The sequence below is a fragment of the Sander vitreus genome, chromosome 16 (assembly GCF_031162955.1).
Source record: "Sander vitreus isolate 19-12246 chromosome 16, sanVit1, whole genome shotgun sequence".
Taxonomy (NCBI): domain Eukaryota; kingdom Metazoa; phylum Chordata; class Actinopteri; order Perciformes; family Percidae; genus Sander; species Sander vitreus.
Window position 1 is genome coordinate 22,996,433 of NC_135870.1, and position 18,698 is coordinate 23,015,130.

The window sequence follows — 18,698 nt, forward strand, 5'->3', positions numbered from 1 at the left end:
GGAGAAGCACCCAAGAATGGCACACTTGGATTTATGAAGAAACCTGTGTCGTGTACTTTCACATTTTCATGAGATTCCTTATGTACATCTAGAAACATGTCACGTGCAAATTTCTCATGATTACGTCCCCAGGTAGTGGGCTTTTGATGTGAATTTGTATGACTCAGGATAGCACAAACTTTTGATAAAGCTCTGTGATGGTTGTTTTGGATCAGTGCAACATGCAGTTTTCATTTTAGATGCTGTAATTCGACCAGCACAAAATCAAAACCACAGTTTAGAGGAAGCTTGATCCCTTGTAGCGGCCTCAACCGCCTTTGCTTGCTCCTCTGATACTGAAATGTCAACATCTTTGCACATGGACAATAGATCACTATAGTCCATGTGAACTGCTTCATCCTTTTGCAATTCAGTCAACACAGGAGGGAAGTTTTCTCCAATCACTTTGGGGACAAAACTGTCAGAGTAAGGCTCAATAAAGGACAAAATAGCAGACTTTGATCCAGTTGCGCTAAGAGCACTGAATAATTATGACAGTTCATCACTGGTTGGCTGTTGTGTTTTCCTAACTGTATCAGTAGAAAAATCACTAGCACTTTGTTCCTTAAGTGACTGTCCATGAGCAGCATAATTCATCTTGCCAACTCTTTTACTTGAGATCTCTTTGTTACAGTGAAGTCAATCTTCCGGCATTCCCTGTATTCCACCTTTGACATTGCAGTAGGCAATAGCCAATATGCCTTTTCTTGCGTCACTGTCTTCGAGTCCCTCAACTTCACTGTTTCTTCAATGAGAAACAATAATGCAGCAACATGTGTGCATGTCTCTCCAAGGCCAGCCATACATGTGCAGTGGGCTCCAAGTATACGACCAGACTTCTCAGCGATTATCCAGGGTTCGAGGGGTGTTTCTCGGATTGATTGAGAATGGAGTACCTGAATAAAAGGCAAGAAAACCAAATATAAGACTAACAATAACAAAATAGTTTCTTACCACTTACTAAAAAAATAAATAAATAAATAACAGGTAGGCTTATCTGCATCACTGATTCACAATTGAGGCCCCCAGGTGTCTTTAACTGAAGGGGAGACATAAGCTTGATAGCTTCAACCTACTCTCTCAATCTAATAGTGTGTGTTTTTTTGGGTGTCAGATTGTACATGTGTATATATGACCGAATAAAATACTATGAAACTAACAATGATAGTGTACAGTGTAAATAGCAAACTGGAGGTCTTTGAAATAAAAAAAAAAATGATTGAGAGTCACTTGGCTACACCTTGAGTCTCGCAATGATATCATACATTTAAGGTTGATTAAAGACGTTATTGCATTACTTACTTTAGCCTTCACAACACAACGGTCGTTGATGACTTGGTACTGCGTCTCCCTCACCCATCCACACACCATCTGGTCATAAGCCTCCAAACCTTTGTATGATTTAAGGTCTTCCGCTGTGTGTGGGCTCGGCGAGAAAACCAGGTAGTTGACTATATCGGGATATGCGACTGAAGGAAGAATCACCGGGTCGCCATGGATCCAAGAAGAGGGAGCCAACTCGTAGGGGTCTGCACCGCCAATAAACCGTAATTTCTCGAAATATCAAGCCTTTTCTTGTGGTCCAAGTCCTTCCCTATATGCCTTTGCATCTTGGACGCGTTTTGATGCGCTTTTCTGTTGTTTAGACATGGCTACATTCACTTAAAGTCTACAAAGCTCACAATACTCCATTGTACTCCGCTCAGTTGTTTACACCGAGTGCCTCCAACATGGCCGCGCATCCAGGTTACCGTCCAGAATGCGACGTCGGTGAAAACCCTCTATTGTCGAAGGTTTTAGGAGCATGTCTGGGACACATCTACTCTCTATCCATGCTCAGCAGCGCCCCCCTCGCTAACATCAACTCTAAGTTTCAGTGTTTCCTCTATGTTGATTTTGAGGTGGTGGCCCGCCATGGCAAAATTTCTGCCGCCACGGTATCAGAAATAGGGCAGTCGCACAACAGGGTTTCTGCTATGTATGTATGTCATCCGCTCTCTCTCCCCTTTAGGGTGAGCAACTGGAACAGTGACAGGACGTCATCACTCTCGAAGTCATGGCAACCAAATAAACAACATGGGCGAGTACACTTGTCACTCAACCGTAGGCAAAGTGACAAACGGCGACGAAAGCCGCGACATGAAATCCGCACTCACACGGGTCCCGTGAAGTATGACAGCTACAGTTTATTGGAAGATAGCATTGTGGACACTGAATTTGATGAATTCAGGTTCCTCTCCTTTGTGACAGCTATAGACTGATTTCACATTTAAATGTTAACTCAAAATTTGTGGCCCAGATTCTAACCTACTTCTTGGCCTAGGTTGAGAGGGAACTTTTAACAGAGTCAAGTGCTTAGGACTGCATTTACTATATCGTGCTTTTCTAGTCTTAATGACTACTCAAAGCACTTTTACATAGTACAGACAACAATTCACACACATTCACACACTGTTGGCTGAAGCTGCCATACAAGGTGCCACCTGTTCATCAGATAAACATTCACTCACCGAGGTGCAGCATCAGGAGCAATTTGGGGTTTAGTGTCTAGCCCAAGGCTGCGGCAATGGCCATCCTCACACATATCCACACACATCCTCACACGACTTCACTTCTTTAGTCAGTTTACATGTGGGCGGTTTCTTGTGGGGTGGAGGTGGTAAAGATAATTCTTCATGTGTCATAAGGAAATGCAACCACATAAACGCCAACAAATCAAATTTTAGATTGCATGAGATTTAGAGAAAGAAGGGATCTGGAAATCTGGAGTTGGTATTAATCGCTGTGTTTTTGTCAAACACTTTTGCTACTCCCAATGTCCACTGAAAACTTATCTCCCATTTTTACAAGCCATAAAAATCCACCTACATTTTTGTTTGATCACCACGTGTTATTTTGATGAAGTTGTTTGAGGTCATCCATGTGAAGTATTGTGGAAAGTGCTGTTGACATAAGGTGGTTTGAAAATGATGTGTTATGTAACAGTGGAAAAAGCAGGCCCACTGACTGAACACTGGTCAGATGTGGTTTAGGGGAGGGATCTCCTTTATAAAAGTCTGGGAGACGATCAACCTGATTGTCACAGTGTGGTCATGATGGTGAAGCTGGAGATTTTGGTAGCTGTTGCCATGTTTCTGGAGACGGTCTCTGCGGCCTCTGTAAGTGTCACAAATGTTATTTTAGTGTATCCAAATAACCATGTGTTAATATTCTCCATTCAGTATTTAAAAAAGTGAGATATGTCCATAAATGAAGCTTCTATTCTTAATTAAGAAAATATGATTGAGCCGTCAATCACTGATGGGTATATTGTATTGCATTTGATCAAAAGTCTTCCTATGTCTGTGTCACATCAAATTTCTAACCATTTCATTTGCAACAAAGCATTCTTTAAATTGCTAGTGTTGCATGACATTTGATTTTTTGCCCCCAAAACATGCCAAAAGGAAACTGAGAATACAAATCTAAATGTTACATTTCTTTGGTGTAGTTGTATGTCAAAAAAATGACCTTCCTACCATTTCAAGTCAATCTTCTTGCATTTCTTTGTGCTTGATTTCCTGTAGCTCGGGGTGGTGTACACAGAGGGAGGTATGGTGGAGGGTAAAAACATTCGTATTGGCTTATTCCGTCGCATGGACGTCTTCAAGGGGATTCCCTTTGCTGACATCCCTGGAAGGTTTGAGAAACCAAAGCGTCACCCTGGCTGGGACGGTGAGTAGTCTGATTTAACATATTCCCGACTGGATTTTACATCTAGATCCAAAAATACAAACTATAATTCACACTACAAAGTTTGCTACTTTAGCAATCATAGCTCCGTCAGTCACTTCTGCCCCCCCTTCTCTTTTAACTATTGAATTGAAAAGGTTTACGTAATGTGTCATGAAAACATACATCATTGCCCAAGTCCTACCCTGCCCTTACACTTGTGTGTGTCTCTAATCAGGTATTCTGAAGGCTACTGAGTACAGGCAGAGATGCATTCAGGTGAATATGTTGATGTCTGACACCAGAGGCAGTGAGGACTGTCTTTACCTTAACATCTGGGTTCCTCATGGCCGCAAAGGTAAAGACTGAGAGAAGCCTACAGAGATTCACCCATATTAGATCTACACTCTACAACTGGCTCTCATTTTCTCTGTCTCCTAGTGTCCACTGGTCTGCCGGTCATGGTCTGGATCTATGGGGGAGGCTTCCTGGCTGGGGGTTCGATGGGTGCTAACTTCCTGGACAACTATCTGTACAGCGGGCAGGAGATTGCAGACAGAGGAAATGTTATTGTGGTGACACTGGGATACCGTGTGGGCACTATGGGCTTCCTGAGCACTGGAGACTCTGACTTACCCGGTAGGTGCCAGTTTCTTTCACAACAGTGACAAAATTCTACCTAGAAAATGTTGGCCCGCCTCCCATTTTTATAAAATGTTCCATTAAATAAGTAATTTCTGATGAGATTGAGTGAAATGTTTGATCCGCGTCAGGAAACTATGGCCTTTGGGACCAGCATGCTGCCATTGCCTGGGTGAACAGGAACATCCGCTCGTTTGGAGGAGACCCTAACAACATCACCATCTTTGGAGAGTCTGCAGGTGGAGCTAGTGTCAGCTTCCAGGTGAGAAGCTTTTTTTCTAGGTGTCTAACTCATTGTGTGAGATGAGAGATTGATGATATATATACACACTATATAAAAGTAAAAGAAAATTATCTGCCCACAGACTCTCACTCCCCACAACAAAGGGCTGTTCAAGAGAGCCATCTCCCAGAGCGGTGTCGCCCTTTGCCCATGGGGTATTAATAAGAACCCACGCAGGTTCGCTGAGGAGGTACACAACAGCTTCTCTGACATGTTTTATTTCTTCTATGGAACTTTTAACACTTTTTTGGAATAGTTCATTTAAAGGTGTATATAATGTCAGGGCTAGGAAACAATTAAGATGATTTGAACCCTCTCCCCAGGTTGCTCTGAAGGTCAACTGCCCCACAGATCAAAACATGGCTGCCTGTTTGAAGATGACTGATCCTGCTCGCCTTACGTTGGCTGGCTCTCTCAGTCTGTCCAGCTCACCCGATCGTAAGGACTGCACTCCACATAACCGAGTTTACAATTTTCATTTTACACATATTAATTAGCATTTTCATTTGCAGATTTTTTATATTAGTTTAAAAATGTATCTATATTTGGATGGACATTTGGCTAGTGAGTGTTGGCCTAACACACTAAGCTGACCTCAAACAGAAAGTGGCCTCACACTGCCTAAAAATGTCTTCTAAAATGTGTATTTGAACCAACAGCAAAGACTACACCCAATGGCTGACTGACCGTTAACATGCGTGTCAATTCTGCAGCACACATCAGTTTAAATGCTCCCCATACTGTAGTGGATTTTGATGGCACTGACGTGTTTTAACTAGGGCTGTCAAACGATTTAATTGCGATTAATCGCTGAATTTCTATAGTTAATCACGATTAATCGCATATTTTATCACATGATTAAAATTCTATTATTTTGCATTTCAGAACTGTTTTTAAGTATATATAAACAATGGAAAGCAATTCTTACCAGTGTATCTTGACTGGGAATCAAATGAATGCAAGGAAAGTTACTTTATGAACTTTACTTTAAGATTTGTATGTGTTATTATTTATTTACTGTAAACAAAAGAAAAATTTATGAATATGTCATTATTGCACAATTCCTCCAAGTACCTAACTAAAAAACTAAAAATCCCTATTCTTACCGGAGTCAATCTAGTGTTTAGTAACTCCTAAATAATGTTGATTACCCACTGACGTCCAGTGATCACCGGTTAATAAGACAGCGTTTGCAGCACCTTGCAGCAGTTCCAGTGTGGCTGCTTTCTCCGTGTCATACAGGCTGTGTATGCGTGAAACTACTGTCCCCCTCGACTGCAATGAGACAGGTCAGAACATGCCAACCGTAGTACGTCTTTAAGACCCGAGTCTTCTACAAAGCTGACAGGTCTGCAGTTAGTTGCCAACCGTTTCGCAAGAGCTGTAGTAATTGTTTTGGAATTGGTTTCATCCACAGGTCGGCAAGTAGCACTCGTAGCACTCTCCAAAATACTGCTTTGCCTGAGTGGGCACTGAGCATCAACCTGAGTCACGTTAATTAGCTTGTAGGTGGTAGCTCAATCTTGACGTGCTTCGGTGATATTTTAATTTGGCTTTACACAATGTGCATATGGCTTTCGACTTGTCTACAAGCCGTCCGGGAGTTTTGGAAAATAAAAAGCGCCATTCAGAACTGTGTTGCTGCTGTCTTTCTCCGTCATGCCTGCAGCTTGCAGCAGCAGGATGTGTTATGAGGAAGTATGGCAAAGGGTCAAAATAGTAGCCTGTTAGGCATGACGCGAAGCCGAGTGAAGTGTAAAATAAAATTAATAAATGCCGGCATGCGATTAATGCGATAAAAAAAAAAATTGTGCGCGTTATGCTCGGCCCTTAATCGCAATGCGATTAACGCGTTAATGCTGACAGCCCTAGTTTTAACCAAACAATTTTAATTGATTGGCGCTTCCATTCCTTTCATAGTAAGAGTTTAGATTCATGCACATATATAAAGCATAAATTACCAAATTACTGCGGGTGCACAAGTGCCACGCAAGGCTAAATTCCTCTAGCTTGTTCTTCAGCATATGGGAAATTAAAATGCCAGTTATAAAACAGATAGTATTGTACATAGTAAGGGTCTGGTTGTGTCTGTCTCTGTCAGACCCAATTGTATGGAACCTGTTCCTGTCTCCTGTGATTGATGGGGACTTCCTGCCGGATGAGCCTTCCAAACTGTTCCACAATACCGCTGCCATTGACTACATCGCTGGAGTCAATAACATGGATGGACACATGTTTACTGGTTTAGATGTTCCTTCAGTCAACTCCCCCCTGTTGGACACCCCTATGTGAGTTTAAGCCATTTGATCACAGTGTAACTTGGGAAAAAAAGGGCAATTGTGAATGGATTTACCAAGAGCAACACTCTACTTTTGTTAAGTGTGTTGCTATGGTGTTTTATCAGACCTCATTTTCAAACCTTCCTGATTGCAGCGAGGATGTAAAGAGGCTCCTGGCTTCTTACACTAAGGAGAAGGGCAAGGCTGGTTTGGACAACGCTTACTCCACATACACCTCCACCTGGGGCTCAAACCCCAGCAAGGAGACCATCAAGAAAACCGTTGTGGAGATTGGAACAGACTACATCTTCCTGGTTCCTACTCAGGCTGCCCTCTACCTTCATGCTGCCAACGCCACGTGAGAATAAGATCTTGCTGTACAGATGTTGCTGTCAGTTTATTTGCCCTTTTGTACCACACTTTGCTTAAGAAGGTGCGGGATAAAACCAGGACATAACTTTTCTTTACCTCAAGGGTGGCAACTGTAGTAAGCTAGGAGAATTACTGTAAAGATGCTTTAAACTTTCTTGGAAGTAATTCTTCAAAGGGAAAACGTTTGATCATCTTTTGCGGTTTTGACAAAATGAGTTCCTTTATTTCCTTGTGGGGTTTTTAGTGTGTCACATTAGCTTCTTAAGTGTGGATGAATTGAAATCAACCTGTAAAACAGAAGCCAAAAGTAATTGAAGCGTGACAGTTTGATACATGAATTAATAGAATTAGGAAATTTTTTTTTATATAGGCTTAAAAATCATTTTATTCAGCAGTTTAACTTTATTTTTCTAATGATTAAATGGCATAATATGGTAAAATGGAATGATAATTCTATTACATATATTTGATTGCATAATTTAAATACAAATTAAGTTAATTACTTTAAATGGCTTTTTATGTATCAATTAATGAATTCACTTTATTTACCACTGAAAAGAATAATTATTCTTATCACACTCCATCTTTCTTTAGCCTCGTTTGGTGTAGTCATCCCTATTCTCTCCTTGTCTTACCAAAGAACTGGCCGTACCTACTCGTACCTCTTCTCTCAGCCCAACCGTATGGGTGGCATTGGTAGGCCCTACCCCGGCTGGATGGGAGCCGACCACGCTGATGACCTGCAGTACGTGTTCGGAAAGCCCTTCTCCACACCACTGGGGTACTGGCCTCGCCACCGTGATGTCTCTGGCTACATGATCGCCTACTGGACCAACTTCGCCAAAACTGGGTATAAACATACGAGACCACAGAAATAATACCAACCGGAATCAGACATTGGAATAGAAAACTAAAACTGCCTCAATTCATATGTCCTTTTCTCTGGTTATGTCCACAGGGACCCTAACAAAGGAGAGAGCGTGCCCGTTACCTGGCCTAGATTCACCAGCACTGGACACCAGTACCTGGAGATCAATTCTAAGATGAACAAGAACTATGTAGGACAGAAGATGAGAATGCGTTATGTGCATTTTTGGACTAGCGTCTTACCCAACCTTCCCATATCCTTCTCAGAGTAAAGACTGTGTGCAATCACCTGTGTACCTGAAATGTGGACCTAAAGACCTGAAGAAAATAAATTGATAAATTCAAATTATATTTCCTTAGTTTTATTTGTCTTTAATTTTTTATGTGTTAGGCCTTTCTAAATAGAATATGTAGTGCTAAACATATTCATTTTGCATGGAACCTGGGTATTTGGTTTCTTTGGTTTTTGAATGATAACAGATGCAAAGTGAATACAATTTTAGTATAGATCTTATTTAATGATTCAAAACCTCACTGGTGGTGCAGAAATATATGTTAACTTCGCAATACAGAATAAACAAAATATAAAAATAAAAAATGATTGATTTATTTTATTGATATTCAGACTGCACTGCCATGTTAGCAGTTTACCTGCATTAGCTAATGCTAATTACAGGTAGTCTGATTTAAGCAAGATTATAAATGCTTGTCAATGCACAACAAGGTGACATGATACAGGAAAATAGGACGAGGCAGAGTTGAAGATTTCTACGAAGCAAATTAAGAGCTGTCTTCACCAAATACATTAGCTAGTTTTCTGAATCAGGACAGAAAAGAGCCCTGACCAGTTTCAAAATGAGGCCTTTAGAGGTTGTTATCACTGTTATGACATGGACACTTGACAAAGAAAAAAAGGTGAGGCTGTTTTTAATTTACTCAATTGAGATTATTGAGAAAATTAAGTGAAGGTTATGCAAGTTTGACTTATGTTGGCTAACTTAGGCTATAGCTAACGAAGCTAAATAAGCTAACTTATTGCCGTTTGTCCTATCCTTCAACCGTGGATGAGCTATTTTCTTCTGTTACACATAATTTCATACAAGGAACAGGAATTTAACTTTGTTTTATTTGTAATATATGATAAAATAACTAGGTTGGGACAACCAGCTAACAGCAATTTAACACATTTCAAAGCCAGCATAGCTAGACCGCTAACATTCACTTGTCTGCTGACTGCTAAAACTCAGAAAATAAGTAGAGCTAGCTAGCTAGATGTAGTTAGTAGCTAAATATATCCTGAGCAGTTAGAAAATTAACTGCAAACAGCGTGTTAACATCACCAACTAAAGTCCTGCCACAAGTGTTTTTTTTTTGTCGGCAATTCTGGAAATACTAGAGGAAGTCTAGTAGAAGAGTTATTAAAAAGGTGCTACCGACTTATTGTTGACACATAATCTTGTCTCCGTGAATGCATTTAGATTTGTCTGCTTTTTAACTATGTTAAACCCAGGAGAAACAGAAAATAACAAACTTTTGTGAATTATACAGTTACTTGCATAAAGGAACTGTTCAGTAGCCTGTTATACTTAAAACTATTACTAATTGAACACACCAATACCCCAACAGTAGGAAGTCAATGCCCACATTAAGTTTTATTCACTACAACACTAATAATTATCTCATATAGCTACCAATACAAGACATTTATGGTGTACAAAAGTATTACTGAAGTTGGTTGTGCATATTACTTAAACAGTATACAAATAAGCAAAATGTTATTGAAAATTTAAATGTTTTTTTGTAATAAAAAACAACAGTAATACGCATACATCCTCAATGTGAGAAGTGTACGTATATAGGGATTTCCCAAACCTGTTCCAAATTCTCCTGTTTTGTGTTGTATTTTGTCCTACAGTGTTTATAATATCTATCGACGGAGAAGCGTCTGTGTTGTGACAAGGTGGCTTGTAAAAATCTAGGTCAAATACATTTAACCAATAGGAGCACTTCAGATGTACGTGGTTATTTCTGAAGTTTTATCTAATCTCAAACCGTGTGTTATTAACTAATCTGTGAATCGTTCCACCTGTTTTTGTGAGTCAACAGAAGCATATATTTCATAGCCACCTTACGAGGAACTGCTGGGCTTTCTCTCGTCCATATGTTAATTGGCCCTCAATATGTGGACATCTACACTGTACTGTATGATCAACATTTTACTCCTAATATCAAAGAAGAAAACCACATTCTTATAGCCTTGTAAAATGCGTATCTGCTTCTGTGTTGACATCTGGCATTGAGTGTTGATTGTCATATCTTGCTTCACTCAGCAGATGGCATGATTTACACCAGGCTGTTTCCCATCAGAGGTTTAGTCCAATCATTGCCACAGGGTGACAGTAGGGGTTATAAGAGGTTATATAACACATGTAAACAACTACACATACCTTTCATTCACTTGCGGAAGGGCCTGGTGAGGCATTCACTGGTTTCTGGACAGCCATGGAGAAACTGAAGGTTCTGTTTGCTGTTGCCTTGTCTCTGGGAACGGCCGCAGCAGCCTCTGTAAGTCTGTTTCAATAATTGTAATTGAAAGTATACACAATTTACATGTAGTATATCTGTAACTGATGGGATGTGATAATTGTTATAATTGTGTCTGCCTTCACTTATAAATAGTTCACTTCATCCCTGTCAAATTTCTCACGTGGGAAATTCTAACAATGTTGCAAAAATGCGATTTCTCAAAAGCACATTCTGTGTACAATGACAAACAACAACATTACGAAATTATTCTCATAACAACATTTTATAATGCATCAAGGGGAAAATAGGCTAAAGGATATGTTCACATTTCTTTCAATATAGGTCTTTAATGTACACACTATGCACTATAATGTTATCTTTTTTTACGATGTCACAATTTACTATTTTATTTTTATTTTTATTATATATTTTATTTACTTGTTTACTGTTTTAGGCTGTCATTGAAGTTGAAAGCTCTTTTCTGACTGTGTCTCTAGCTGGGCGTTGTGCAAACAGAAGGTGGCGGTGTTCAGGGCCAGAATATCCGCCTCGATCTTTTCCGCTCCGTAGATGTTTTCAAAGGAATTCCCTTCGCTGCCAAGCCTGGAACATTTGAGAAACCCAAACCTCACCCTGGCTGGGATGGTGCGTTCCCACCCAATATGACCAAACACAGCTGAACATTTGAATGCATTATTTGTTTAGAAATCTAAAACAAATCTGTGTAGAAATCTCACTTCATTTGCAAATTCATCACTGCAAAGAAATGATCAATACTCTTTCATCCGCAGGTATACTGAAGGCAACAAAGTTTACTCAGAGATGTCTTCAGATCAGCATGCTCCAGACTTCAAGTTTTGGTAGTGAAGACTGCCTCTACCTCAACATATGGGTTCCTCACGGCCAAAATGGTATGGCTTTATGTCTTTGTTTTCTTCTTTTTATGGATGTGAGAATCATTGATGCAGTAGTTGTACTTAAAATACCCCCCAAATATAAAAATAAAATGCTTCTCTTTTTCACCCAAAGTGTCATCAAATCTCCCCGTCATGATTTGGTTGTACGGAGGAGGCTTCGTCGTCGGTGGTTCTATGGGGCCAAATTTTCTCAACAATTATCTGTACAGCGGTCAGGAAATTGCAGACAAGGGCAATGTTATTGTGGTGTCTGTGGGATACCGTGTGGGCACCCTGGGCTTCCTCAGTACAGGGGACTCTCGCTTACCTGGTAAGGGCAGTGGATGGAAATTGGTTCTTCTACCTCCTATCAGCCTCGATGTGTTCTTTACATTCAATTACTGGAATAAAGTAGGGTAGTCCTTAAAAGCATTGTGGATGCCTGTGTGTCAGCAGATTTGTCTGTATTAAAACCACTTCAGGAAACTACGGCCTTTGGGACCAGCATGCTGCCATTGCCTGGGTGAACAGGAACATCCGCTCGTTTGGAGGAGACCCTGACAACATCACCATCTTTGGAGAGTCTGCGGGTGGAGCTAGTGTCAGCTTCCAGGTGAAAGGGTTAGGGTTTGGCTTAGTGTCCTGTATTTTTCAACCTGGACCCTATTTTCCTATGCGTTTGTGTCTAAATGACTATTGTGAACAACAATCCTTGAAATCAGTCCAGTATTGAGAGCGCTGTAACCGGCAGCCGCGAACCGGGCTGCAATGTAAATCATTTTTTGATCCTGTTTGAATTGAGCCATTAATTACACGAATGATGTTTGTCAATTTAAAAGATTGCAAGTGAAGAAAGTACCAGTTTGTCTTAACTGTCACTATATCGTGACAGACGGCAAATATGATTTTTACAAAAGTTACCTGCTGAACATGCAAATAGGCAAAACTGCAATTAATAATTGTCTATTCCGTGTATGTCTTCTTACACAGACTCTCTCCCCCCACAACAAAGGGCTGTTCAAGAGAGCCATCTCCCAGAGCGGGGTTGCCTTCTGCCCCTGGGCACTGAACAGGAACCCCCGCAAGGTGGCAGAGGAGGTATGTCATTGTCACATATCATGGAGCCATCTACACTGCTGACAGGAAAAAAGTCCTACTTTTACATTTATAGGGTAATTTATATTCATAATAGGATTCAAATACACCTGAATTTCCCCTCTGGGGATCAATAAAAGGCTTATCTAATCTTAAATTCCAATTTTTTAAACAATTGCTCCACTTTCTCATTAAATGATGGCAATGTTAATCCTTCTTTTGTCCTCAGTAGATTGTAGAGATACAGACTAATACAATAGTTTCACATCCAAACCTGGTATTAGGTATTGGAAGTTAGACATAAATAACATCTGTTGATATATTGAATCTTTACTATGTTACATACGTTCAATAATAAAATTACGTATACATTGCTACATGAACAACGGCATGCAGTGAATATCTTTTTTTTTTTTTATTAGCTTTGTAGCTAAATAGGTTGACTAACTTGCTAGTGATACTATTGTGATCTGTGTGCAACAGGCCAACTTATCAAAGAGACCAGACAGAGCTCATTTCATTGTCATTTACACCAAATATCAGTGCCAACAAAAAGTGTTCAACAATAAGCAGTTCACACAGAATCTTTGGACGTGGAATTACGCAGAATATTTGTAGATTTTCTGCAAATAAAAAAAGTGAACTAAAAAATAAATTAAAAAAACTCAGAATGTAACACATCTCGTCCCCAAGCAGAAAAACAGTCGGCTAAATTCCGCAGATTTTCATTCTGGATCACTGCTGAAAATTGTAAAAATCTGCAGATTCCGTTTGGGCCTGTTGATTAGTGTCAAAAAAAGCAACATCAAATGTAGATTTGATGTTGTAAAACAAGAAAACTTCCACAGGGCTTGAATAATTTAGGCACCGTCAGTGCTTCATTGACTAAGATTTGGCCTGTACCAGTTTATCAGTCAGTAAAGTCTGTCACAAGATTGTTGGCTTTAGCACACTATGGTTACTTTTGCATAAACTGCTGATATTTACACCGTTGTGTTTGTTGTTAACTAATAGCAGCCTATTCTACCACCACTCGCTGACTCACTCGCTGTTTTTGTTATCAGTGGTGGAGAGCTGAAGCACTTAGTTTAGCTGAGATCAGGCATTCTGCCAGTGTACTTAAAACCTGCTTTATTCCCATGTGTTCAGGTTGCAGAGACTGTGGGCTGCCCCACTGATGACAGGATGGAGGCCTGTCTGAAATCAACTGACGCTGTGGCTCTCGTCATGGCTACTCCCATCATCGTACCAGGCTCCCCAGACTGTGAGCATTGTTTTCTGTCAAACTACTTTATTTAGAATATATATAATAAATACATTTACATAACCAATATTCACAAATTATGAAAATTGTTCCGTTGTAGTTAGTTGTAGGGTGCCTTTAAGCATGGGCCTATTATGAGACAATAGGCCCCTGACATTTGTGTCATATATTTGTGTCACTTTGTTAATTGTTTTCGTCGTCTTGTTATTTTTTGGTCTGTGGTTGTTATGCCCCTCTTTGTAGTCATTTAGCGTCTCTTTGGAGTTGTTTTGTGACTGTTTGTAGTTATTGTGTGTCTCTTTGTGGTTATTTTGAGCCTCTTTGTAATTGCTTTGTGTCTCTGTGCCTCTTATCATAGTCGTGAGTCTCTTTGTGTCTCCTGTCAGCTGTTTTGCATCTCTTTATAGTCTGTATGTGTCTCTTCAAGTCCCATTTTGCAGGTTTGCCCAGTAGGCACATTCAGTAATCCATCCATGCTGTTATGACATTTGGATTTCATAATCCATCATAAAGTACAAAATAGACTTATCACAGTACAATTGCACAGTAGTTTTGAGCTAGACATGCTTTACATACAAACTACCAATATATGATTATATGCCAATTTCTCTCAGATCCCGCTGTGAACAACCTGTCTCTGTCTCCTGTTGTTGATGGAGACTTCCTCCCTGATCAGCCTGGCAACTTGTTTCACAACGCCGCTGAAATGGATTACCTTGCAGGGGTTAATAACATGGATGGACATCTGTTCACCTCGAAGGACATTCCTTCCCTTGGTGACAAGAATCAAGACACTACAGTGTAAGGCTGATCCGTCTTCAGAGATGTTTTGTTGGCCCACAGCTTTAAAAGTTAAACAATGAAAGCGAGAGAAGAAATTTGGAGGCCAAAGACAGCAGAGTGGCAGAGTCCTTTCCTTAACAGAGCTCTCTACCTTATTTTCCCCTGCAGAGAAGACGTAAAGAGGCTCCTTGCTGCTTATACCAAAGAGACCGGGCAAGCTGGTTTGGAGATTGCCTTTGCCGAATACTCGTCCAACTGGGGATCTACACCCACCCAGACCACCATTAAGACAACTGCTGTGGATATTGGGACCGACTACCTCTTCCTGGTTCCTATACAGACCGCCATCTTCCAGCATGCAGCTAATGCCAAGTGAGGCCAACTGCTTGATTTCTTTTAGTTGCCATTTTAAAGATGGAACGGCAGACTTTCATTGAAACCTCAACTCGCGATATTTCAGAATGAGACTTTGCCATCTTTCCATAATGTGGTCAGACACTTAGAATACCAACCTGAGCCTGTCTTACAGCGCTCTCTCTCAATACTGGACCAATTTCAAAGGTTTTTGTTCACATTAGTCACTTAGACACACGTTCATGGGAAAATAGGGTCCAGGTTGAAATAAGACTGATATTTCCCTTTAACATTAAGGATTTTTTAAAATACACTTTTTATACACAAGATTGTTTTTTTCCTTTTGTGCCTTTGAACGGTAAGGGCAAAGTTTGTGACTGGCATAATCAGGTTGTTGCCAATTGTAATGCCGGACATATACACACTATAAACACACAGTGATGGTCTTTAACAGGTCTGGCCGTACCTACTCCTACCTGCTGTCTGAGCCCAGTTTATTGGCTGGACCAGGCAAACCCTACCAGGACTGGGTGGGGGCCGATCACGCTGATGACCTGCAGTACGTGTTTGGCAAACCCTTTACCACGCCAAAGGCTTATGGGGACAGACAGAGAGACCTGTCTGGCTATTTTATTGCCTACTGGACTAACTTCGCCAGAACTGGGTAAAACACTTTGCATGCATGTGCAACTTTGTAACATTTGAACAGCTTGAGGATTATTTTACTACAAAACTAATGGATTCTTCCTCTACTTCATTTTTTTTTTAAATTTTTTTTTTTTTTTACAGAAACCCAAACAAAGGAAACCTAAAGGTGCCTGTGACTTGGCCTGAATTCACCATCACTGGACAGCAGTTCCTGGACATCAATGCTAAGATGAATGAGAGCTCCATTGGACAGGAAATGAGGCAGCGTTTTGTCCACCTTTGGACCAGCACCCTTCCCAGCCTCCCATCACATGCTCAGTGATGCATTTTTTTTTCTTCATTTAAAATACACCAAAAATACAAATAAAAGAGAGTGTGTACAATAAACCTTATGAGTTAAAAATAGATCTGTCAGGGGCTTTTTTTGTATAAATGGTTCAACTTGAATACCTTCCTATAGGAGTAGCCTTCATCGCCAGTGGATGTTTAATGAGTCAGCAAAAGAGTTTGTCTCATAATAAATAAATAAATAAGACATGACACAATCTCCCACCCACGTCATATGAAGACCTTAACATACTGCAGCCATCAGCCTTTAATTCAACATCCCAAACATTAAAGCTTAAATAAGGTATGTAGTTGAATGTGATTAAAAAGTCACTTGATATACAACCAATCACAGCCAAGTAGAAACAAACCCCAACACCAGCCAAATGAAGACTGAAAGCACTCAGAAAGAGATTACCTCTGCTTTGAGGCCACCCACTTCTCTAAATGTGTTATTAAATGTGTATTTTTTCAATAACAAAAAAAAATTGTTTATTTTTTAATCTGTATTTGGATTCAGATCTGCATTAACAAAACATATTGATACAGACATGGATTACATCTCCTAGATGTTAATGTTAATTTTCCATAAGGTGTTTGACAATGTGCCACATGAGAGTGTATGTATGATTTTCTCCAAATCTACCTGCAGTGACATACAGATTTATATATAGTCTTAATGGAAAACATGCCCTCTAGTGGGGGTTCCTCATATAATGCTTTTTGGCTTTTTCCCTTTCCTTTATTGTGTTATATATATATTTTTTTGTGCATGTTATAGGTTTACAAAGTGAAAAAGCCCAAAGTCCACCCCAAAGGGACTTACCTTCTCCAACAGAAAACACTGTTCACAAACTGCTCCAAACAGCTCTATTGTAGTCCAGCCGTTACTTCAGAGACGAACGTGCGTCACTTTGTAACACGCGTTATAATGCTCGCCTAGCTGCTAGCATGGCACGCCCTCATACTCTGCTTCTGACTGGCTAGTAGTCCTTACCTAGCTACTGAGCATGTGCGACTCCCAACAAAGATGGAACAGAAGTGTCCTCTCTCTGTAGCTAAAACAGAGAGCTCAACACACGGTGAAAAGAGGAGCTGCAGCAATGTGCAGTACTACAAAAATATAGTGTTTTTTTGAAAATGAATCCATGTAAACCTATTCTGGTACAACCTCTAAATACAATTATGAACCTGAAAATGAGCATAATATGAGCACTTTAACTAATTGCTGCACTCTGCTGTAACTTTGTCAAGAGGGAGAGAGGAGGGAAACTTGTTAAGCATGCAGTTTTGCGTTATATGCATGCAGATAATTACCGCATAATGCAATAATGTTTACACATTTGGAAGGTGCATTAACAAATTGTTATTTTCTAAATTGTGTGTAATTTTTCCGTGAGGATGTGAATAGGCTCCTGGCTTCTTATACTCAGGAGAAGGGCAAGGCTGGTTTGGACAACGCTTACTCCACATACACCTCCACCTGTGGCTCAAACCCCAGCAAGGAGACCATCAAGAAAATCAATGAGTTTAGAACAGACTACATCTTCCTGGTTCCTACTCAGGGAATAACTTTTTATTTTAGGGCAAGGATGACTGCCTCATTTCAGTTGGCCTTTTCTCTGGTTATGTCTGCTAACTGGCCTACATTTACCAGCACTGCACTAAATATTGATCTTGGGCAATTAATGTACTGCTGAGCTACTATAAATCCAATAAATATATGTGCAAGAAGCCAATATTACATTACAGTCTGAGATCTTGCATTTAAGAGGGCCTACAAGTGGTCGCATGCAGCACACGAGTCAGGCATAGTCACGTTATGTACAGGTTAATTATACAGGCGTATATGGCCTAACTCTTCACGTGTAGAACACATTAAACTAAATAAATATTATAAATGAAATAAAATATATAACATATGAACTAATACATGTAATGCATACCAGGGAAGCTATTAAAGATCTTTCAAAGGTTCCTTGATGCATACAAGGAACTAAGGGACTCAGGGACTGAGAACACACAATAATTACAACTGTTGCTTAGTATGTAATTGTTGATGCTGTCTTCATGGGTGCAGGGCTACAATGATGCACACTTACTCACTTTGTCTTGTGTGTTAAGTATTAACAATGAAAATGCCTATGATTGGTTTTGCCTTGTTTAACAATATACGATCATATTACATAGCCTACTGCATACACTATGTGGTCAAAAGTATGTGGACACCCTTGGCAGTTTTTTTATGGTTTGAAATCGTAATGCTACAGGATACAATGGCATTTGTATTTATATACTGTATGTACAGCTGCTCCTCCTTTATCTTACAGTGCAAATAACCAAGTGGTGACAGTAGGGTATTTAACATTGAATTATGGGATGCTGCTGAGGTTACGTGACTTTCTTATATTGCAAAAGTTACATACATTTGTGTTTGATTCTGAACTTGCCATTAAACTAATTTAATCAATTTTATTGTCTGGTTTTGGAACAGTGCAATAAGTCAAGACCAATGTGTTAATATTATTAAATCAGTTGTAGGCTACTATGCAGTCTGAAAGAATCTATGTTTTTATGGAACAAGTGAGGATCACCCTTAAATAAGTCCACTT

General features: G+C 40.0%; 1 protein-coding gene and 1 pseudogene across 2 annotated transcripts; both read left to right on the forward strand.

The window, feature by feature from the left end:
- Nucleotides 1-3,131: 3,131 nt before the first annotated feature.
- Nucleotides 3,132-8,465, forward strand: LOC144531345 (bile salt-activated lipase-like). Its single transcript, XM_078271431.1, has 11 exons — nt 3,132-3,197; nt 3,606-3,753; nt 3,989-4,108; nt 4,192-4,389; nt 4,524-4,654; nt 4,758-4,865; nt 4,999-5,113; nt 6,777-6,963; nt 7,109-7,312; nt 7,967-8,176; nt 8,285-8,465. The coding sequence occupies exons 1-11, from the start codon at nt 3,132-3,134 to the stop codon at nt 8,463-8,465; spliced, it is 1,668 nt and encodes a 555-aa protein (XP_078127557.1).
- Nucleotides 8,466-10,620: 2,155 nt separating this feature from the next.
- LOC144531279 (bile salt-activated lipase-like) lies at nt 10,621-16,155 on the forward strand (annotated as a pseudogene). Its single transcript, XR_013503208.1, has 11 exons — nt 10,621-10,758; nt 11,217-11,364; nt 11,511-11,630; nt 11,749-11,946; nt 12,098-12,228; nt 12,606-12,713; nt 13,860-13,974; nt 14,589-14,775; nt 14,926-15,129; nt 15,566-15,775; nt 15,901-16,155. The product of XR_013503208.1 is annotated as a bile salt-activated lipase-like (transcript).
- Nucleotides 16,156-18,698: the final 2,543 nt, after the last annotated feature.

Coding starts and splice junctions, on each gene's coding strand:
- LOC144531345 (XM_078271431.1), top strand. CDS start 3,132: ATGATGGTGAAGCTGGAGATTTTGGTAGCTGTTGCCATGTTTCTGGAG. Junction 3,198..3,605: donor AGACGGTCTCTGCGGCCTCT/GTAAGTGTCACA, acceptor GATTTCCTGTAG/CTCGGGGTGGTGTACACAGA. Junction 4,866..4,998: donor CACGCAGGTTCGCTGAGGAG/GTACACAACAGC, acceptor CCCTCTCCCCAG/GTTGCTCTGAAGGTCAACTG.